The sequence below is a fragment of the Misgurnus anguillicaudatus genome, chromosome 23, assembly GCF_027580225.2.
Source record: "Misgurnus anguillicaudatus chromosome 23, ASM2758022v2, whole genome shotgun sequence".
NCBI lineage: Eukaryota > Metazoa > Chordata > Actinopteri > Cypriniformes > Cobitidae > Misgurnus > Misgurnus anguillicaudatus.
The window spans coordinates 20,614,806-20,635,855 of record NC_073359.2 but is presented as its reverse complement, the minus strand read 5'-3'; the positions used below and the strand labels follow the sequence as shown (position 1 = coordinate 20,635,855).

At 41.0% G+C, this 21,050-nt stretch overlaps 2 protein-coding genes across 3 annotated transcripts in view; both read left to right on the top strand.

The window, feature by feature from the left end:
* frem1b (Fras1 related extracellular matrix 1b) overlaps nt 1–21,050 on the top strand; it is a 136,768-nt gene that overhangs the window by 110,604 nt on the left and 5,114 nt on the right. The gene's annotated exons all lie outside the window — the stretch shown is intronic.
* Nucleotides 770–9,460, top strand: LOC141349162 (interferon-induced protein 44-like). The gene is made up of 6 exons (XM_073861900.1): nt 770–911; nt 7,923–8,429; nt 8,562–8,640; nt 8,718–8,913; nt 8,997–9,149; nt 9,245–9,460. Exons 2-6 carry the CDS (start codon nt 7,928–7,930, stop codon nt 9,452–9,454), a joined length of 1,140 nt encoding a protein of 379 aa, XP_073718001.1. The 5' UTR covers nt 770–911; nt 7,923–7,927; the 3' UTR covers nt 9,455–9,460.

Below are 21,050 nucleotides of genomic sequence, written 5' to 3'. Positions count from 1 at the left end.
TGTTCATCAGAACAAAGACATTTATACAGGTTTATAACAACATGAGGGTGAGTAAATGATGACAGAATTATTATTTTTGGTGAACTATCCCTTTAACACTGACCCACACAATGACACGGGTCTTTCTTTTCACAGTTCTGATCTGGCATATAGTTGGTCTTTTTCTAAAACTAAATGGAGATATTTGGATATATTGAATGATAAAGGATATATTAGAACATAAAGAACATGTTAGTTTGGGCACTAATGTAACATTTCCATCCTCCACTTCTGTCACAGCAGATTATTCGATGCAAATTAATTATTATTATTATTATTATTATTATTATTATTATTATTATTAGTGTAGTGTACTGAAAAGCATTACACAAAATTATTGAAAATCATACCTGCTATTATTTACTTATGAGATATTGATCAAAATATCTCCAGCATGACACTTTTCTCTTATTATTATTTTTTATTAATCTTACTTTTATTGATTTATTAAATGTAACACATGATGTATAGATAACACTAAAGATTTTGTGAAGTATGACCAAGATGTGTAATATTCTTCTAATAAGAAAAGATTGTCATGTAGGTTATGTTGTATATAACATTATTGAAGTACGTTCTGCTACTCAATATTCATAATAAAATGGTCATCATACAGCAGATACTACGAATGATATATTTAATTATTTTTTACTCAGTTAATTCCCTTTTTCATTTCAAGTCAATGTTTTTCTATTACTTTTGTACGAATTCCCTGCCGTGCATTCAGTAACCGCTAGTGGGCGTAACAACAACAAACTAACGGCACGAAGAGGAAACACAGACAGAGGGAGAGAAAGAGGGAAACTGCTGATTCATCTGCTTTATTCATTCATATTCATTCATTCGTACATAGAGACTTTTCATTGTAAAAGGTAAGACAGATTTTCTGTCTAAATATTTGTTAAACATTCAATATAAAGATTGTTTATTTTATATGACTAGGATATGAAACACATTTTTTTATTGTAATGCTTTAATGTAAGTCCTAAAAGTAGCTTTTTAGAATAAAATGTTTAATAAGTTAAGTTGTATTTTAAGAAAATCATTACTATTAAGAGCCTTGTTAGTTGCACTCGCACTGGTTTCGGTTTCTTTTCTTGTTAAATATATTGGTTTCTATAATCCTTTTGTTTCTATTAGTTTGAATTGAGCTTGACTCAACTCGTGTACCCTGACGTAAAAAAATCATGGTTTAAAGTCATTTTGTCAAAATGTTATTTAGTTTAAAGTGCAAATATATTCCAACAGAGACCATTATACTGCCCTACAAAGCGAAAGCGCAGTAACTATGCATTTGGTCAAAATTGAGTTAAGGGTTAAAATGGGCTTTGTGAGATCTGTTGTGTCTTGTGACAAAGTCTCCTGGTTAAATTTTGTCCCATTTCAGAGAAATGTGTGTGCCAAAATTGCAGTAACATGTTTGACTGGCTGGTGTAAAAAACTTTAAAGCCATTTTTCTCAGTTTCAGTGTTTGCGTAGATACTGCACTTAGCCTTCGGAGGGCAGTATAGTTTCATTAAAACCAATAGAATTCCCATTAACCTACTAAGACCTGATGATCACATTTTTTGTTGTTTGCGCCATATGATGTTTTTACTTAATTTCCTAAATAAATAAAAAATTGGATAAATAGCAACAGTAGTGAATACACAGAGGAGTGGGCATTTACTGCGCTGCACCTGTGAGCTTTACCAAGTTGCCTTAATAAAGACAATCCATTATAAACGTTAATTTGTTATATTTTAAAAACCTACAAGAAACGTTCTGGGAACGTTCTCTCTAGGTTATTATAAATATAACCTAGAAGGAGCGTTCCCAGAACGTTCTTATTGTCAGGAAAAAACTTCGGAGTCAATTGCAAGTTAACAGAGTTTATTGAGAATAGAGAATTTGAGAGCTGGAGTGCAAAGTCAACGGTAAGATCCACACACGGCAAACACCCTCGACTCACTCTGGATGGTATCACTACAGTGGGAGTGAAGCACGCCCAACAGTAGGAGAGAGTGAGTCGGCACTACAAGATAGTCCAATACAGATCTGAAGAGAGAGAGAGCCACCCACGCTCTCAGACGAAGTAATCCACTGTGGAATCCTGATGTAGATGAAGCCACCCGGAAGTAACTGGTATACCGCCTAATAACGAAGCGAACCAGCTGCTCCGAGAGACAAACACAGTCTATAGAGTCAATGTAATCCACAATGGTGAAAATAGTATAATCCACTAACGGGTGATGGTGCAAGCCGCTGGGAAACAGAGACAGCTGGTGTACCGCCTAATAACGAAGCGAACCAGCTGCTCCGAGAACAAACAAAGTCAATATAAATCCAGTAATCCACAGGCGAGAGGTCCGGGCGAAGACGAGCCTCCGGATGCCGTCATCCAAACCTGGGGTAACTGGAGAAAGAAACAAAAACGTCCGACAAGAGAAGGCAGAGCAGCAAGACTGTGACCAAACAAATGAGTCCGCAACGAGAGACAGGACGACGTGCAATATAAAGGGAAAGGTAAACGAGACACCACCGGTGAACGATTACCGAAACGAGCGGGCGGGGTTAGTGAACACACGAGGAACCGTCACCACAGGAAAACAAACACAAACCCCACACACCACCATCGATCACCCAGCAGTCATGACAGTAGCCCCCCCTCCACGACCGGCACCATACGGACCGGGAGACTCACCTTGTCGCCGACGGAGGTCCTCGATCAGCCCACGATCCAGTATATCCCGAGCCGGAACCCAGCTCCTCTCATCCGGACCGTATCCTTCCCAATCCACTAGATACTGAAATCTTCTGCCCCTGCGGCGAGAATCTAGTAAACTCTTAACTGTATAGACAGGGGCACCATCCACTAGACGAGGGGCGGGGGGATTAGGGGCAGAGACAGGGGGGTTATAGCAAGCAAACATCACAGGTTTAACCTTGGATACATGAAAAACAGGGTGAACCCGACCAAGAGAAAGAGGTAACTTAAGCTTTACCGTCACCGGATTAATGACCTTAGAAATGCTGTATGGCCCAATGAATCGCGGAGCCATCTTACGAGAAGGCTCACGGAGAGACAGATCCTTGGTAGAAAGCCATACCCTTTGACCACAAACGTAACGGGGTGGAGGTCGCTGATGACGGTCAGCCGCAGCTTTGGTTCGTCTGGAATTAGATAATAACAGTGTCTTAACTCTCCTCCAAGTGCGTCTGCACCTGCGCACGAAAGCTAACGCAGACGGAACCGCTGCCTAGGGCTCCTGTGATGGAAACAAGGGAGGTTGATAACCGTTGGAAAGCTCAAATGGGGACAAATTGGTAGACGTAATGGGAAGAGAATTATGAGAATACTCAACCCACGGAAGCTGATCGCACCAGGAATTCGGATATTGTGACGACAGACAGCGGAGCGTTGTACCGAGATCCTGATTAGCCCGTTCGCATTGCCCATTGGTCTGCGGGTGATAACCAGAAGACAAGCTGGCCGTAGCACCAATTTGTCTACAAAACTCGTGCCAAAAACGGGAGATGAACTGAGGACCCCTATCTGACAATACATCAGTCGGAATACCATGTAACCGAAAGACGTGACTAATCAAAACATGGGCCATCTCTTTAGCAGAAGGAAGTTTGGGCAGGGGAATAAAATGAACCGCCTTTGAAAAGCGATCCACCACAGTTAGAATAACAGTGTTACCATTAGATGCCGGTAAGCCGGTGACAAAGTCAAGGGCTATATGAGACCAGGGGCAGGAGGGCACAGGCAAAGATTTAAGCAGACCAGCGGTTGGTAAATTAGATGCTTTATTACGAGCACAAACTGAACAGGCTAATACAAACTGTCTGACGTCTGTGGACATAGAAGGCCACCAACGTTCTCCGAATACCTGCATGGCCGACGTTCTCCGAATACCTGCATGGCCGACAAACTTGGACTCGTGACCCCACCGGATGACATCGGAACGTAACTGCTCAGGAACCCATAGACGACCCGCTGGACACCCCTCCGGAACTTCCCCCTCCCGACCGGCCTCTCTCACCCGCTGTTCGATTCCCCATACGAGGGCGCCGACCACTCTCCCCTCCGGGAGAATGGTCTCAGTCCGCTCTGAATCAGACTTCTCGAACAGACGGGAGAGAGCATCAGGTTTTGTATTCTTCGAGCCAGGCCGGTACGAGAGAGTGAAGTTAAAACGATCAAAGAAGAGTGCCCAACGAGCCTGCCTAGATGTTAGTCTTCTGGCCGAACGGATGTACTCAAGATTCTTATGATCCGTCCAGACCAGAAAGGGCTCCGAGGTTCCCTCCAACCAGTGACGCCATTCACCCAAAGCGAGTCTAACCGCCAACAGCTCCCGATTCCCTATGTCGTAATTATGTTCTGCTGGGTTTAACCTTTGAGAGAAAAAAGCACACGGATGTACTTTCCCATCAATAGACGATCGCTGAGATAACACGGCGCCTACCCCGACATCAGATGCATCCACTTCCACTATAAATTGTTTAGCCGGATCGGGAATAGAGAGGACAGGCGCAGAGATGAACCGGGACTTTAACGCATCAAAGGCCTCCTGAGCCTCTCTATTCCAATGGAAACATACGTTAGGTGAAGTGAGAGCGGTAAGAGGTTTAGCGATCTGACCAAAATTTCTGATGAAACGCCGATAAAAGTTGGCGAATCCCAGAAATCGCTGAAGCTCTTTCCGAGTGTCGGGTACTGGCCAATCGGCAACCATCTTAACTTTAGCGGGATCGGGACGAATTTCTCTCTCGGCAATAACAAAACCCAGAAACGAAACTGACTTCCTGTGGAACTCGCACTTTTCCGCCTTAACGAACAGTTGATTCTCTAAAAGCCGTTGTAAAACCATGCGAACGTGCTGAGTGTGTATCTGCATGGAGGGAGAAAAGATGAGAATGTCATCGAGATACACAAAGACAAATCTGTTAATCATGTCACCCAGCACTTCATTGACCATGGTCTGAAAGACAGCTGGAGCGTTACAAAGACCGAACGGCAGAACGGAATATTCCCAGTGTCCCGAGGGTGTATTAAAGGCTGTCTTCCACTCATCGCCCTCTTTAATACGTACCAAGTGATGAGCGTTGCGCAGATCTAACTTGGTAAATACGGGCGCTCCCTGTAACAACTCGAATGCTGATGACATTAATGGCAAGGGGTACTTATTCATAACAGTAATGTTATTCAGCCCTCGATAATCAATGCACGGACGAAGAGACCCATCTTTCTTCTTAACAAAGAAAAATCCAGCACCGTCTGGAGACGAGGAGCGGCGAATGAGACCGGCTTTCAGAGCGTCATTAATATATTTGTCCATAGCCTCTCTTTCTGGTTTAGATAGGGAAAATATACGACCCTTAGGCGGAGAAGTGTTGGGAAAAAGTTTGATTTCGCAATCATACGACCGATGAGGAGGCAGAGAAGTGATGCAGATCCGAGTACTCCGCCGGGACCCCTGAGAGATCGACAGCCGGAACCTGCGAAACAGAACAAGAGACAGGAGAAGGAGCAGGACCAAGACAAGAAACATAACACGAAGACTTCCATGATAACACAACATTGTTCTGCCAATCAACGTGAGGATTATGTTTGGATAACCAGTCATGGCCTAAAATGACTGGTGACTGTGAATCCCCTAAGATGTAAAATTCAATTTCCTCACGATGATTGCCAGAAACAAACAAACTCACAGGGGGTGTGCGGTGCGTGATCACAGCCATATGCTGACCCTTCAACGTCCAGGCAGACAAAGGAGAGGAAAGAGGGATAAATGGAATACCCCAGGACTTGGCCAACCCAGCATCCAAAAGACACGCCTCCGCACCGGAATCCAGCAACGCCTGTGAATGGAAAGAATTAATAATAACGGGAAGAGTGGTACTGCATACGGGAGATTTAAATGACGATGCGCCCACCGAGACTCCCAAGTTCATCGTCGGGCGTGAGCCTTTTACCGGACATGTAGCCGCCAAGTGCCCCGGCTTGCCACAATACAAGCAGAGACCTTTAGACAGACGACGACTTCTCTCACCAGCAGAGATACGAAACTTGCCAAGCTGCATAGGCTCCTCGGTGGACATCTCCGAAGTGGTCTCCCCTGGTTCCGACATCAGATGGCGAAATGAACGACGCAGATCTCTCTGCCGACGGCGAGACTCAACCCTCAGAGCCAGATCGATGGCAGCCTTCAGTGACGTGGGTGGCTCCCTCAGTGCAATCTCGTCTTGAATCGCTGGTGTGAGACCCTCGAGGAATAGAGCTCTTAACGCAGCATCGTTCCAGTTGCAGCAAATAGCGAGTGTCTTAAAACTGATGGCAAAGTCAGTAACAGAGTCATTACGTTGCCGTAATCTCGCCAATTCAGCCGCCGCCAAATCTCCCTTGAGTGAGCGATCAAATAATTTCAACATCTCCTCCTCTAGAGCCTCGAATGATAACGTAAATGGAGCCTTAGCCCCCCAGGCAGCCATACCCCAGTCTCTCGCTCTTCCCGTGAGTAACGTCAGAACATAAGCCACCTTGGAAGTGGATGAAGAAAAGCGATGGGGTTGGAGCGCAAAGACGAGAGAGCACTGTTGCAAAAAGGATCGGCAGGTGTTGGGATCGCCGTTGTAGGTAGGAGGTGTTGCCGTGTGTGGCTCCCGTTCAGTCGAAACGACTCCTCCGGATGTAGCTGGAGGTTCACTGTGAGGAACCACTTGGTCCAACAGATTACTAAACTCCTTTAGTTGCTCAGACAACATGTTAAAGTCTCTGGCCGCATCAGTCAATAATGAAGAGTGTTGTTCCATGACCGCCCCCTGCTGATGAAGGGCGGTCTGCACCTCCAGACTTTCCAAACTCGCTGACTCCATTGTTGGCGCGCTCATCTGTCAGGAAAAAACTTCGGAGTCAATTGCAAGTTAACAGAGTTTATTGAGAATAGAGAATTTGAGACCTGGAGTGCAAAGTCAATGGTAAGATCCACACACGGCAAACACCCTCGACTCACTCTGGATGGTATCACTACAGTGGGAGTGAAGCACGCCCAACAGTAGGAGAGAGTGAGTCGGCACTACAAGATAGTCCAATACAGATCTGAAGAGAGAGAGAGCCACCCACGCTCTCAGACGAAGTAATCCACTGTGGAATCCTGATGTAGATGAAGCCACCCGGAAGTAACTGGTATACCGCCTAATAACGAAGCGAACCAGCTGCTCCGAGAGACAAACACAGTCTATAGAGTCAATGTAATCCACAATGGTGAAAATAGTATAATCCACTAGCGGGTGATGGTGCAAGCCGCTGGGAAACAGAGACAGCTGGTGTACCGCCTAATAACGAAGCGAACCAGCTGCTCCGAGAACAAACAAAGTCAATATAAATCCAGTAATCCACAGGCGAGAGGTCCGGGCGAAGACGAGCCTCCGGATGCCGTAATCCAAACCTGGGGTAACTGGAGAAAGAAACAAGGAAACATCCGACAAGACAAAGCAGAGCAGCAGGACTGTGACCAAACAAATGAGCGTGCAACGAAAGACAGGACTACGTGCAATATAAAGGAAAAGGTAAACGAGACACCACCGGTGAACAATTACCATGACACTTATTTGGTTCCCAAAAAAATTTAACTAAGTGGGAACCATAAGGGAACTGGAACCTGTTGTAAAAAATGTGGACAGTTACACTGCTTCATGTTCAAAGAAAATATTTGGTTATAATATTTATGGAAGAAATCTGAAAAAAGACAAACCAAAGCGGGTCCTTAGGATATGGGACATTTCAGCAATATATTACAGCAACAGTAATATGATGTATTATTTATTTCTTAATATACATTTGGATTTGCTTACATGTTAATGTATATTTGCATATCTCTTGTTTTGTTCTTTAGGACACATGGATTCCCTCACATCTAGATTAACCAAAAAACAAAAAAAGCAGCTCTGTGTCTTGTTGGGTGATGTGGATCTGACTCTTCTCTTCAAAGCGTCTGTTCATGGATATAATGCTGCTGCTTTCCACCAGCTCTGTGACCGTCAGGGTCCAACTTTACTCGTAGCTTACAACAACTCAGGCTACATATATGGTGGATATACGAGTAAAGATTATACTCAAAGTAGGCAGATTATTGTTGATTCTGAGGCCTTTCTTTTCTGCTTACCTACTCATGGCGGGAACCCTGTCTCCATCAAAATAGCTCCTGGATATAATGTACGGATTGATGACTCTAATGTGCCCAGTTTTGGCCAACAGTTATATTTCATGCAAAACAACCAACCTAATCTATATGATAGTGGACAGTGGGGAAACAGAAATATCATGTTCAATTTTAATCCCTCAACTCTGTATGGAAACGACACTCGGCTTTGTGAATGTGAGGTGTACAGAGTGAAGAAGAGTAAGTCTTTCATCAGAAAAAAATGTTATCACTACTTATAATAATAATAATAATACATTTAGGACATACATAATAATTTATTAACATAGTTTATTAACACGTTCAAACATCTATTGAATATTTGTCTTCCAGTTGTTAATCCTCCAGTCCCTCAGGTCACTGCAGGTCCAGTCAAAGAGAAGCCATGGAGAAATATTCTGTGGACAGAAAAGTATGTTTTCACAAAATGTTGTTTCACTCTGTTGTTCATTTCATGCTGTTAAACTAATGGTTTAACTGCTATTGTAGACAAAAACAAGACCTCATGAAGTGCATCAAAGATCATAAACCCCTGGTGTCCTCTGTGAACCGGGTTCGAATCCTAATGATCGGTCCTGTAGGTGCTGGAAAGTCCAGTTTCTTCAACTCCATCAACTCCATCTTCATGGGACGCATGACCAACAAAGCCATGGCAGGATCTTCAGGCACCAGCCTCACCACACAGGTACAATAAAAGCTTTCTTTATTAAGAAGGGTGTTAAATATCTCTTCATGACTTATTGTTTTGGTCCCTATATTCTCTTTTAGTTTCGCACATATCCACTGAAAGATGGCCGCGAGGGAAAGCCATTGCCATTTGTGTTGTGTGACACTATGGGACTGGAGGAGCAGACAGGTGCAGGTCTGGATATTGAGGACATCAGCAGCATCATTCAGGGTCTCATACCAGACCGATATCAAGTAAGATAAACATTAAGATGATACGGTTGTATCCAAAATTAACTAGTTGAAGTTTTAAGTTGATTGTTACTTTACCATCAATTGTTTTTCTTAAGTTCAACCCCATGGTACCATTTCATCCTGATGAGCAAAAGTCCTCCAGACCTTCATCTCTACAGCAGAAGATCCACTGTGTGGTTTACATAATAGATGCCACCAAAATCTCCCTCATGTCCAGGAAACTGGAGGAAAAACTTGCAGCCATACACAAAAAAGTGAACTCGCTGAGTAAGTGCGTTTATAAAACACATGATTCCCGTTCTTAATGCTGATTGGTCAATAGCTGTGATTTACAACTTTATCACAAAGTGACTATTTGTATCCGTACAGCCAGTTGTTATTTTTGTGTTATATAAATGTAAATTTGTGTTGCATATTAAGCTGCTGATATCTCTGCTTAATTAAACAATTTTCAGGTGTTCCTCAAGTCGTCTTAATGACAAAAATAGATGTGGCGTGTCCTCTGGTGGAGAAAGATCTTCTAAAGGTTTATGTCAGTTCCTACATTAAGTCAAAGGTGAGATCTTACAGAGCTGAAACTGTGTCATATGGAGCTGAAAGTGTGAGAGATGGACTGAGAGATTTGTATTGACTCTACAGGTACAGGAGGTCAGCTCTCGACTGGGTGTTCCTGTGTCTTGTGTGTTACCCTGTGAAGAACTACAGTCAGGAGCTTGAACTGAACCTCAACTGTGATCTCTTGCTTTTCACCGCTGTACAGCAGATGCTCAACTATGCTGAAGATTATTTGGATGATGTTGATGCCAATGTTGCTTAAAGTTATAATTTTTTGTTGTTGTTAACTTGTATTCTGCTTTTCCAGTACTTCGTCCAGCAGTAATGTAATCATTATTATTTTTTTAATACTATTACTGTCCAGGTAGATCATCACACTGCCATTCAGACACAACGCCCATGATTGATGATGCTGATATACTGAAAAATGTTGAAGTTTTCAGCTAATACCTGTGAACTTGACATTGCAATGACAAAAAACTGATAGTCCATTACATTTCTATGCCTTCATTTCAATTGTAGTACACAAAAAGATGCAGTATTGATCAAAGGTCGTCGTGATTTCATCAAGTAAGATGTGATCCTGGATAAACATTTTAATCAAAGATAACCCAACCTACCCTTAACTCAAACCCTAACCATTTTTAAACCCTCAAATTAGTTTGAAATAATAGTTTAAGGAGTATTTCTTAAAAGCCCCTAACCAAATCCTAAACCTAAATCTAACATGCACACTAATCTTAATCCTGCAATCTGATTGGTAAATGAAAATGTTGATCCAGGACCAACAAAGGTGTTGATCCAGGATCACATCTTACTTGGTGAAATCACGTTCACCATTGAGGTCATTGTAATTTAAATATGTATAAGTAAAATGTTATATAATTTAAGTGCTGTAAGTTGTGAATTAGCCATAAATATGTTATTTCCAGAATATATGTTTGAAACGGCACCTGTGAATGTGTGTTTCATTTGTTTTATTAAATGAACTTATTTCAACACTACGGGGCGGTTTCCCGGACAGGGATTAAACTAGTCCTAGACTAAAATAAATGTAAGAGCTGTCCAAACTGAAAACAACTTGCACTGACATATCTTAAAATACATCAGTACTCTTTGTTTTGCCTCAAAATGCGCACTAGTAATTTTTTAGCAAGGCATGTTTGTTACAACTAGTTATATTTCCTAATTAAACTAAGGCCTAGTCCTGGTTTAAGCTAATTCCTGTCCGGTAAACCACCCACACAAGTTATTTGAGACTTTTAAGAAAATGTTGATTTGTAAGTAATGAAAATAAACGTAACGTGGGTACTGGGTAAAGCAAACTACGGATGCCAATATCATTAAGTGCTTTTTAATATCACATTTCAATAATATCCATTACAGGATTCGATTTGTTTTAGTGGTCAAAATCACCATTTTAAATTGTTTACAAAAACTGCTTTTGCCCTTGTTAATTTTAAGGAAACACTTGCTTTTATTGATTTATTAAATGTAAGAGATAATACATAGATAAACACTAAAGCTCCAGCATAGACCATTGTAAAGAAGATGTGTAAAAGGATCCTATAGTTGTTTAATATCTTGTTACTAAATACTCATAATAACATCATACAGCAGACATCAACTAATCAGCTTGTACAGTACCTACTTATTTAATGCGAAAATGCATTTTTTTAGTTTACCTGCCTGCATTCACCAACCGCTAGGGGGCGAAAGTCAACTTGGCACAAATGGGAGATTGTATGAGGTTCATCTGGTTCATTTCTGATTGGTTAACAAGCTATGGCGTCACTTAATTCTGCAGGCAGCTATGTGAGACTGCTATGATATCTGTTCAGGAGAACTTACTCAATTTTTTAAGGTTCATGTGTAATACGAGGAATAGTGATTTGAAATAAAATTAACCAAAAAGAATATTAAGGATATAATTTTGCTTTTTTATTTTTATTTATAACGTCAAATAACCACTAAATATATATTAAGTGCGGGTTGTAGAGCTTGAAATATGTGAATATAAGTTTATTTTTTATTTATTTTTTTAAATGTAAATACAAATGTATGTAACGTTACTCGTTGATTCTGTTCATGCGATTTTGTGTTTTTTAATCTTTTTTTGTGTGCACGCTTTGTATTATCACAAAAGAAAAAATATTTAAAAATGTGTAAAGTATTAAATGTTTTGAATCGAAAACCATAATAAACAAGCATTAACTGAGGTGAAAATGTACATATTATTACACGTATGTCTATCTTTATGGCTCTGGCTAGGCATTTTGGCTTCATCCAATCAAAACCTAAGGTGTAAAAAATGACAACCCGTTTACCCAATGGTTACGCTCCCTGGACATTTAAAGTTCTCAAACCTTATCTGATTGGACAATACAGTAAAACTCTGTGTTTTTTTGCTTAGAAGAAATTAATGGAGCAGGAAGACATGACTTTTAAGTGATAAGAATTTATATTTCATTGAAGATGAACATGATCGATCATACTAACCGGAAGCGCGCATGTAAACAATGGTGGATCGTTCGGGATTTTCCCCCAATTTTCATTGTTTTGGATTAACGTGGGATGCATTTTGAAGAGTGGACCCTTACTGGTGTTTCTTGGATTCGTTTGAAATTATCAGAACCATATGAGATGATATGTAAGTAACGTTACTAACATTCATATTAATAATATTATTCGGTCCGTCTGCATCATTTAATCCACTCCTGATTGCAAAAGCAAGATCAGAACATAAAAAAAGTACAGATATCCATAGATGCGCCCGCCCACAGGCCGGTGCGGTTTACGTTTAAATTATTGTGTTCAGTTTTTTACACTTTTTGTGTTGTGAGATTTTATTTTAAGATTTTTAAAGTGTCACGACAGCCAAATGAAGTACCGCGAGAGCGAGTAGTGAAATCATACGGAGGAATCGCTCTCGCGGAACTTTGACGTCATCCGACTGTCGGTTCTTCCAGCGCTGCATGAAGTCAAACAAGCCTAATCTTTCTTGAACAAAAATTCACAAATTACAACAACATCAATAATTGTCACTAGCCTTGCTGATATAATTTTAACAATAATTAATTTAGATTAAACTGGATTTGTACATTTGTGGAAAAACCCGGTGCCACGGCCTATATGTAGATGTGCGTCAATATTATATGTTAACAATTTATTTAACCACTTCTTATTAACTGTGCAACTTAAACTTGAAATAGATTGAAATAGAATAATGACAGTAGACACTGAAAAGCTATTGATACACTTCTAAGTAAATGTACAAATCACATCGTTTAAATTAAGCAGTTATTTTAAAATTATTTTAATAAACATATTTAATATATTTAATAAATAATAAATATTAAAGTTATGTATCTAATGATATTTATTAAATCATTAACTGCCATTTTGCCACATACTGCATAACCGTGACGCAGTTGGCTGCGCTGCATGACTCATGAGCGTGTGCCCAACTACGTCCGCTTTTATGCAAATACTTTTTGCTCCCGCTCCGCTATTCTGATTGGTTATATAAGCTATGGCGTCACTTAATCTGCAGGCAGCTATGTGAGACTGCTATGATGTCTGTTTAAGGAGACAATATCACCAAACTTACTCAATATCTTAAGGTTCATGTTTAAATACGAGGAATAGTGATCTGTAATAAAATTGACCAAAAATAATTAAGGATATAATTTCTTTTTTGTTGTTGCCATTTTACCTTTTATTTAATCAGTAATAGAGGAGAGGACAGAGAGGAGAGAGGGGTATGGAAGAGGCAAATGACCACGAGTCGGGAATCGAACTCGGGTCGACGAAAAGTGCAAAAGCACCACATGTCCAAGCGCTACATCATCGGCTCCGACAGATTAATAAAAAAGAATGTGTTATTTCGTTATTTCTTTTTGTGAAATAGAAAATACAGAAAACATGTAGCCTATGGTTACACCAAATTAACTGTTCAATAACACTCCCTCTTAATTTATTTATTTACTTACTATGATGATCATTGTTGTTGTTGTTATTATCATTTCTATTATTTCAATCTTCTTTTGTTTTGTGGTTTTAATGTAATTTTTTTATTAATTGCTTATATATTAAGTGCGGGGTGTAGAGATATATGTGAATATAAATATATATTGAAATGTAAAAACAAATGTATCTAACGTTACTTATAGATTCTGTTCATGCGATTTTGTGTTTTTAATATTTTTTGTGTGCGCGCTGTTTATTATCACAAAAAAAATTTAAATGTTAATTTGTGTAAAGTATTTAATGTTTTGAATCGAAAGTCATAATAAACAAACATTAAATGAGGTTGTAATGTAAACTAAACGTATGTCATCTACAACACACCTACAGTTATTTAAATGCATAGCTGGTGACAATTTTACATACATTTTAATTATTCTTCTTAAAAGCTCAGACTGAAATATACAATGATCCCCGTTTAAATCTTTGAATATTTGTCTCTATGTTTGCTACCTCATTTATTTCAAAACATTTTAAACTTAAAGATTGTAAATGGATTTTTCTATGATAAAAAACAAATGTTAATGTCTAACACAGTTTGTTATGAATGCGAATCTGTTAATAGACGAACATTTGCCTCAAAAGATGTTACATTTAAACTCATAACAATCCAATTTTTATTTAAAGTTAAAACCAAGCATACTAATACAATAATAAACGCCCATTTTCTGGACAAAATATATGGCGTTTTATTTATTTATTAAGGTCAACACAAATAGCAAGCAGTACAACAAATACTGACGTGTAAATATTAAGCATAAATAATATAATAGTTTAAAAGATGTGATCATTTACTTCAGAAAATATCTGAAGGGCGCTGTATGCAAAATATTTCTTCTTAAATTTGTAAACTTTGGACTTGAACTGAAGCGAATATTGTTGAAGATTTTTTATCTAATATAGAAAGATAGACATTTCATGATAAAACTTATATTTATAAAGCAATTATATAAATATAAATTTATAATGAAAATATATTATATTTTGTTAAAAAATATATGTTTCTGTTGTGGTTGTCATACTACAGTAACCATGGTTAATTTTCGCAAGGGTGACGCTGCAATGCAGTGATTATTACGTCGAGTTTCAGAGGCTATATAAGTCAGCACGCCCTTCATTATTTCGTGGGTTTACAGTTCGGCGTGTTTTGGTACTTTCTCGAGTCCAAGGCTATTTTCAGCGTTTTTAGTGCTTTTTTGTGGTGTTTGTTTTGCGTGTTTGTTTGTCTTGTGGATTTTGTGTTTATCATGAATCCCGTTATCGTTGTTGAACGAGGATCGCGGAGCTGTCTTTCAGCAGACGAGTTTCTTGCTGAGTTGGACAAAGGGTCGACTCTCCTGTTTATCAAGGAGAATCGGCCCACTGTTTCAATCAGCAGAGCCGTTTCTGCTCCTCAGTTCATCGCGCCCTCCGTTCCTGTTTTACAGGAGGAGGCGCTCGGTGAACCGAGCAGTCCGCATCAGGATGCTGAGGCTTCGGTGAGGTCCGGTGTGATCACGCCACCTCCTCCAGAGTCGACAGCAGAGGAAGCCTGTAAGTTCATACATTTTCACCTGTAATCTGTATAAGTTCAACATTATCTGTGACTGATGTTCAAACAAAAAACACTGAGTGAAATGTGTGTGAGAGAGAGATAGAGACACTTTTAGCCAGAGGACTTTTTAATGATTCCTTAATAATTCCCTTATGAATACTGATCATTACTTTTTGCAGTTAATGTGTAGTCGATGTGTTTTTTGTAGGATTGATTAACAATAAATGAAAATTTTCTGAAAATAACAATTATTTCAAGCTTTGAAGTGTTTTGCTGTCCTTTACCACACTGCCACTAAATCTCAGAATGACAATCCTGGACGATATGCTGAATTAAAGATGATGCTGAGATCCTTAATTTTTATCTGTTCTTTTCACTTATAGGTCCAGAGGAGAAAGCCGTGGTCGAGGATGAAGACTTTGAGGAGGGGGGGGTCAGAGTCTTCATCCCACCATGAGCTATCTTCTGAGTCTGGTACAGGCTATGACACCAGCTCTCTCACCAAAGGGTAAAATAAGACTTACACAACATTAAAACTCTTTGTAATGGATGTCTGTAATTATGTGTCTTTTATCAGAGCTGTCCATTTCCAAGATTTTAGCTCTAATTTACAATTTTGCTTTGATATATTTTCAGGAGTTCTTCTGTTGTGGACATCTGTAGGGAGGTTGAAGCCCTCAGCATCCAACCAGCACCATCTGCGCCTTGGGTCGGCCGGGTCCCCAGAGCTGGAATGAAGCTACCAGCTCCCGTGGAAGGTGTGGACAGACTTGATTTAGTATATTTGTGAAAATCATTTTGTGGTCATCAAGTTGTTTCATTTAACCTCTTTGCTTTGTTCTCAGAGGGTTCTCCGCAGTGGGGTGACCTTTCTGACACGGTGGACCACAATGCTTCATTTGAGGTGTCCACACCTCCATCCGACAAGGCAGCCGGCACACATCAGGTGAGATTCTGTCTGCTTGTGTCACCTTCAGAGAGTTTTCATAGAGATGAATTATGTAATTTCAAAAGTAAAACATCACATTTCAATACCAACCAGCAGTGTTGGGGAAAGTTACTTTTAAAAGTAATGCATTACAATATTAAGTTACTCCCAAAAAAAGTAACTAATTGCATTACTTAGTTACTTTTCATGGAAAGTAATGCTTACGTAACTTTTAGTTACTTTTGCGTTACTTTTTCTTGGCTAAAGCTTGATCTCTTTCAGGCCTTGCAGGTGTTTTTATGACTGAAAAGTTCTGCATTCAGAAATTGCATATTTTATCACAAAAATGTTTAGCTCTGGCCTGCCATCTCAGTTTCTGACTCAAACTGTTTCCACACAGGCACAGAGAGTGCATACGTTTAGTTTATTTCAGTACATATTTTTAATCAAATTAATTAAACTAAAAAAGTAACTTGAGTTACTTTTTTGAAAAAGTAACTTAAATATTAATGTGTACATTTAAAAAGTAATGCGTTACTTTACTCGTTTCTTCAGAAAAGTAATATTATTACGTAACTCAAGTTACTTGTAATGCGTTACCCCCAACACTGCCAACCAGAGTGTTAACTGATGATCGTGTGATTTCTAGGAGGATGCTCACGACTCGGTGACATCCGAAGTGAGTTCATCTGACGGAGCAGCCGCTCCTCAGACTCCTGCGGTGCCAGAGGAAGCCTGTAAGTTCATACATTCTCACCTGTAATCTGTTTAAGTCCAAAAATATCTGTGACTGATGTTAAAAAAAACACTGAGTGAAATGTGTGTGAGATAGAGACACCTTTAGCCAGAGGACTTTTTAATGATTCTCTAATCATTCCCTTATGAATACTGATCATTATTTTTTGCAGTTAATGTGTAGTCGATGTGGTTTTTGTAGGATTGATTAACAATAAATGAACATTTTCTGAAAATAACGATTATTTGAAGCTTTGAATGTTTTGCTGTCCTTTACCACACTGACACTGAATCTCAGAATGACAATCCCGATATGCTGGATTTAAGGATGATGCTGGAATCCTTAATTTTTATCTGTTCTTTTCACTTACAGGTCCAGAGGAGAAAGCCGTGGTTGCGGATGAAGACTTTGAGGAGGGGGGGTCAAAGTCTTCATCCCACCATGAGCTATCTTCTGAGTCTGGAACAGGCTCTGATATCAGCTCTCTTACCAAAGGGTAACATAAGACTTACACAACATTAAAACTCTTTGTAATGGATGTCTGGTCTCATGTGTCTTACATCAGAGCAGTCTATTTCCAAGATTTTAGTTTTTAGCTCTAATTTACTGAATTATTATTTTGATATTTCAGGAGTTCCTCTGTTTTGGATGACTGTAGTGACGTGGAGCCACTCAGCATCCAACCAGCACCTCTCTCTCTGCCCTGGATCGGCCGGGTGGTCCCCAGGGCTGAATTGAAGCCACCAGCTCCCGTGAAAGGTGTGGAGGCACTTGATTTAGTTTATTTTTGAAAATCATTTTGTTGTCATCAAGTTGTTTCATTTAACCTCTCTATTTTGTTCTCAGAAGGTTTTCCGCAGTGGAGTGACCTTTGGTTTACGGTGGAACCGAAGGCATCTCGTGAGGAGTCCACACCTCCTCCCGCAAATCCACAGCCTCCAACAGGGGTCCTCTCCTCCCCTCCTCCTGCACCTGCTCCACAGCCTCCAGCAGGTGTCCTCTCCTCCGCTCCACCTGTACCTGCTCCACAGCCTCCAGCAGGGGTCCTCTCCTCCCCTCCTCCTGCACCTGCTCCACAGCCTGCAGCAGGAGTCCTCTCCTCCCCTCCTCCTGCACCTGCTCCACAGCCTCCAGCAGGTGTCCTCTCCTCCGCTCCACCTGTACCTGCTCCACAGCCTCCAACAGGGATCCTCTCCTCCCCTCCTCCTGCACCTGCTCCACAGCCTCCAGCAGGTGTCCTCTCCTCCGCTCCACCTGTACCTGCTCCACAGCCTCCAGCAGGGGTCCTCTCCTCCCCTCCTCCTGCACCTGCTCCACAGCCTGCAGCAGGAGTCCTCTCCTCCCCTCCTCCTGCACCTGCTCCACAGCCTCCAGCAGGGGTCCTCTCCTCCGCTCCACCTGTACCTGCTCCACAGCCTCCAACAGGGATCCTCTCCTCCCCTCCTCCTGCACCTGCTCCACAGCCTCCAGCAGGGGTCCTCTCCTCCCCTCCTCCTGCACCTGCTCCACAGCCTGCAGCAGGGGTCCTCTCCTCCCCTCCACCTGTACCTGCTCCACAGCCTCCAACAGGGGTCCTCTCCTCCCCTCCTCCTGCACCTGCTCCACAGCCTCCAGCAGGGGTCCTCTCCTCCGCTCCACCTGTACCTGCTCCACAGCCTCCAACAGGGGTCCTCTCCTCCCCTCCACCTGTACCTGCTCCACAGCCTCCAACAGGGGTTCTCTCCTCCCCTCCTCCTGCACCTGCTCCACAGCCTCCAGCAGGGGTCCTCTCCTCCCCTCCTCCTGCACCTGCTCCACAGCCTGCAGCAGGGGTCCTCTCCTCCGCTCCACCTGTACCTGCTCCACAGCCTCCAACAGGGGTCCTCTCCTCCCCTCCTCCTGCACCTGCTCCACAGCCTCCAGCAGGGGTCTTCTCCTCCCCTCCTCCTGCACCTGCTCCACAGCCTGCAGCAGGGGTCCTCTCCTCCCCTCCTCCTGCACCTGCTCCACAGCCTCCAGCTGCAGTTGCACCTCCTCAGCCCCAGGCGCCTCCGTCCTCTCAGGTAGATTGTAAGCATTATCAGTGAAAATATTAATGAAAAAGTTGTAAATGTATTAAACATGATTGTTTTATTTACAGCAAAACAACACAGACGCTGTGGAGGACATGGAGGTTGAGGACGGTTCATCTTCTCAGTAAGTTTATCAAAGTCTCTCTACATCCATCTGTAACCAGTGTGGTATTACATTTAGCTGTGTTTTTAAATCTTGTACAGTAAACATATTTTTTATTGTTTAAATGTTTGCAGAAACAGTTCTTAACGATATTTGTTAATGTGTTTTTAGACCTTCACCTCCAGATGGCTTGGCAACTCCGGTTGCGCCTCCTCAACCTCCGCCTCCGTCCTCTCAGGTAGATTGTGAACATTATTAGTGTCAATATTAATGAAAACGTAGTTTCATGTAAATGTTTTAAATCTCTGATTGTTTTACTTACAGCAAAATACCGCTGACGCTGTTGAGGGCATGGAGGTTGATGGTTCATCTTCTCAGTAAGTTTATCAAAGTCTCTTTAAATTCATCTGTAACCAGTCTAGTATTAAGTTTAGAAGTGTTTTTAAATCTTTTACAGTAAACATAATTTTTTATTGTTTAAATGTTTTCAGAAAAAGTTCTTGACAATATATTTTAATGTGTTTTTAGACCTTCACCTCCATATGGCTTGGCAACTCCGTTTGCGCCTCCTCAACCTCTGCCTCCGTCCTCTCTGGTAGATTGTGAACATTATGAGTGCCAGTATTAATGAAAAAGTATGTAAGTGTATTAAACATGATTGTTTTATTTACAGCAAAATATCACAGACGCTCTGAAGGACATGAAGGTTGAGGACAGTTCCATATCTCAGTAAGTTTATCAAAGTCTTTCTAAATGCATCTGTAACTAGTGTGGTATTACCTTTAGCTGTGTTTTTAAATCTTTTACAGTAAACTTTTTTATTGTTCATATGTTAGCAGAAACAGTTCTTTAACATTTTATTAAATGTGTTTTTAGACCTTCACCTTCACATGGTTCGTCGGCCGCAGTTGCACCTCCTCCAGCAGGGGTCCTTTCCTTCCCTCCTCCTGCACCTGCTCCACAGCCTCCAGCAGCAGTTGCACCTCCTCAACCTCCGCCTTCGTCCTCTCTGGTAGATTGTGAAGCTTATTAGTGTCAATATTAATGAAAAACTAATTTCATGTACATGTATTAAACATGATTGTTTTGTTTACAGCAAAACAACACAGACGCTGTGGAGAACATGGAGGTTGAGGACGGTTCATCTTCTCAGTAAGTTTATCAAAGTCTCTCTAAATTCATCTGTAACCAGTCTAGTATTACGTTCAGTTGTGTTTTTAAATCTTTTACAGTAAACTTAATATTTTAAATGTTTGCAGAAATGGTTCTTAACCAATTTTTAAATGTGTTTTTAGACATTCACCTCCACATGGTCTATCAGCCGCAGTTGCGCCTCCTCAGCCCCATACGCCTCCTCCAGCAGGGGTCCTCTCCTCCCCTCCTCCTGCACCTGCTCCACGGCCTCCAGCTGCATTTGCACCTCCTCAGCCCCAGGCACCTCTGTCCTCTCTGGTAGATTGTGAACATTATTAGTGTAAATATTAATGAAAAAGTATGTAAATGTATTAAACATGATTGTTTTATTTACAGCAAAATATCGCAGACGCTTTGCAGGACATGAAGCTTGAGGACCGTTCATCTTCTCAGTAAGTTTATCAAAATCTCTCTAAATTCATCTGTAATCAGTCTAGTATTACCTTTTAGTTGTGTTTTTAAATCTTGTACAGTAAACTTTTTTATTGTTTAAATGTTAGCAGAAACAGTTCTTACAGTCTCTTTATTTGTATGTGTAGACTTCCACCTCCTCCGTCCAGGAAGCGTCGGGCTCCATCTCCTCTACAGGTAGATTTAAACTGAAGGGTTTAGCAAAACGTAATCTTAATTTCAGTTTGTTTTAATATACGTGTATTAAATCTTAATTACAGCAAAATAATGGAGTCAGAGATGAGATGGAGCCGACCCCAAAGAGGGCCAAACTCTGCTTAACAGCAAATGATCTTAAAGCTCAGTAAGTTTATCATTGTCTGT

Bases quoted from the DNA above. Each gene is read 5' to 3' on its own strand.
- LOC141349162 (XM_073861900.1), top strand. From the start codon at position 7,928: ATGGATTCCCTCACATCTAGATTAACCAAAAAACAAAAAAAGCAGCTC. The intron at 8,914-8,996 runs GTACAATAAAAG...ATTCTCTTTTAG, and splicing joins GCACCAGCCTCACCACACAG to TTTCGCACATATCCACTGAA. The intron at 9,150-9,244 runs GTAAGATAAACA...GTTTTTCTTAAG, and splicing joins TCATACCAGACCGATATCAA to TTCAACCCCATGGTACCATT.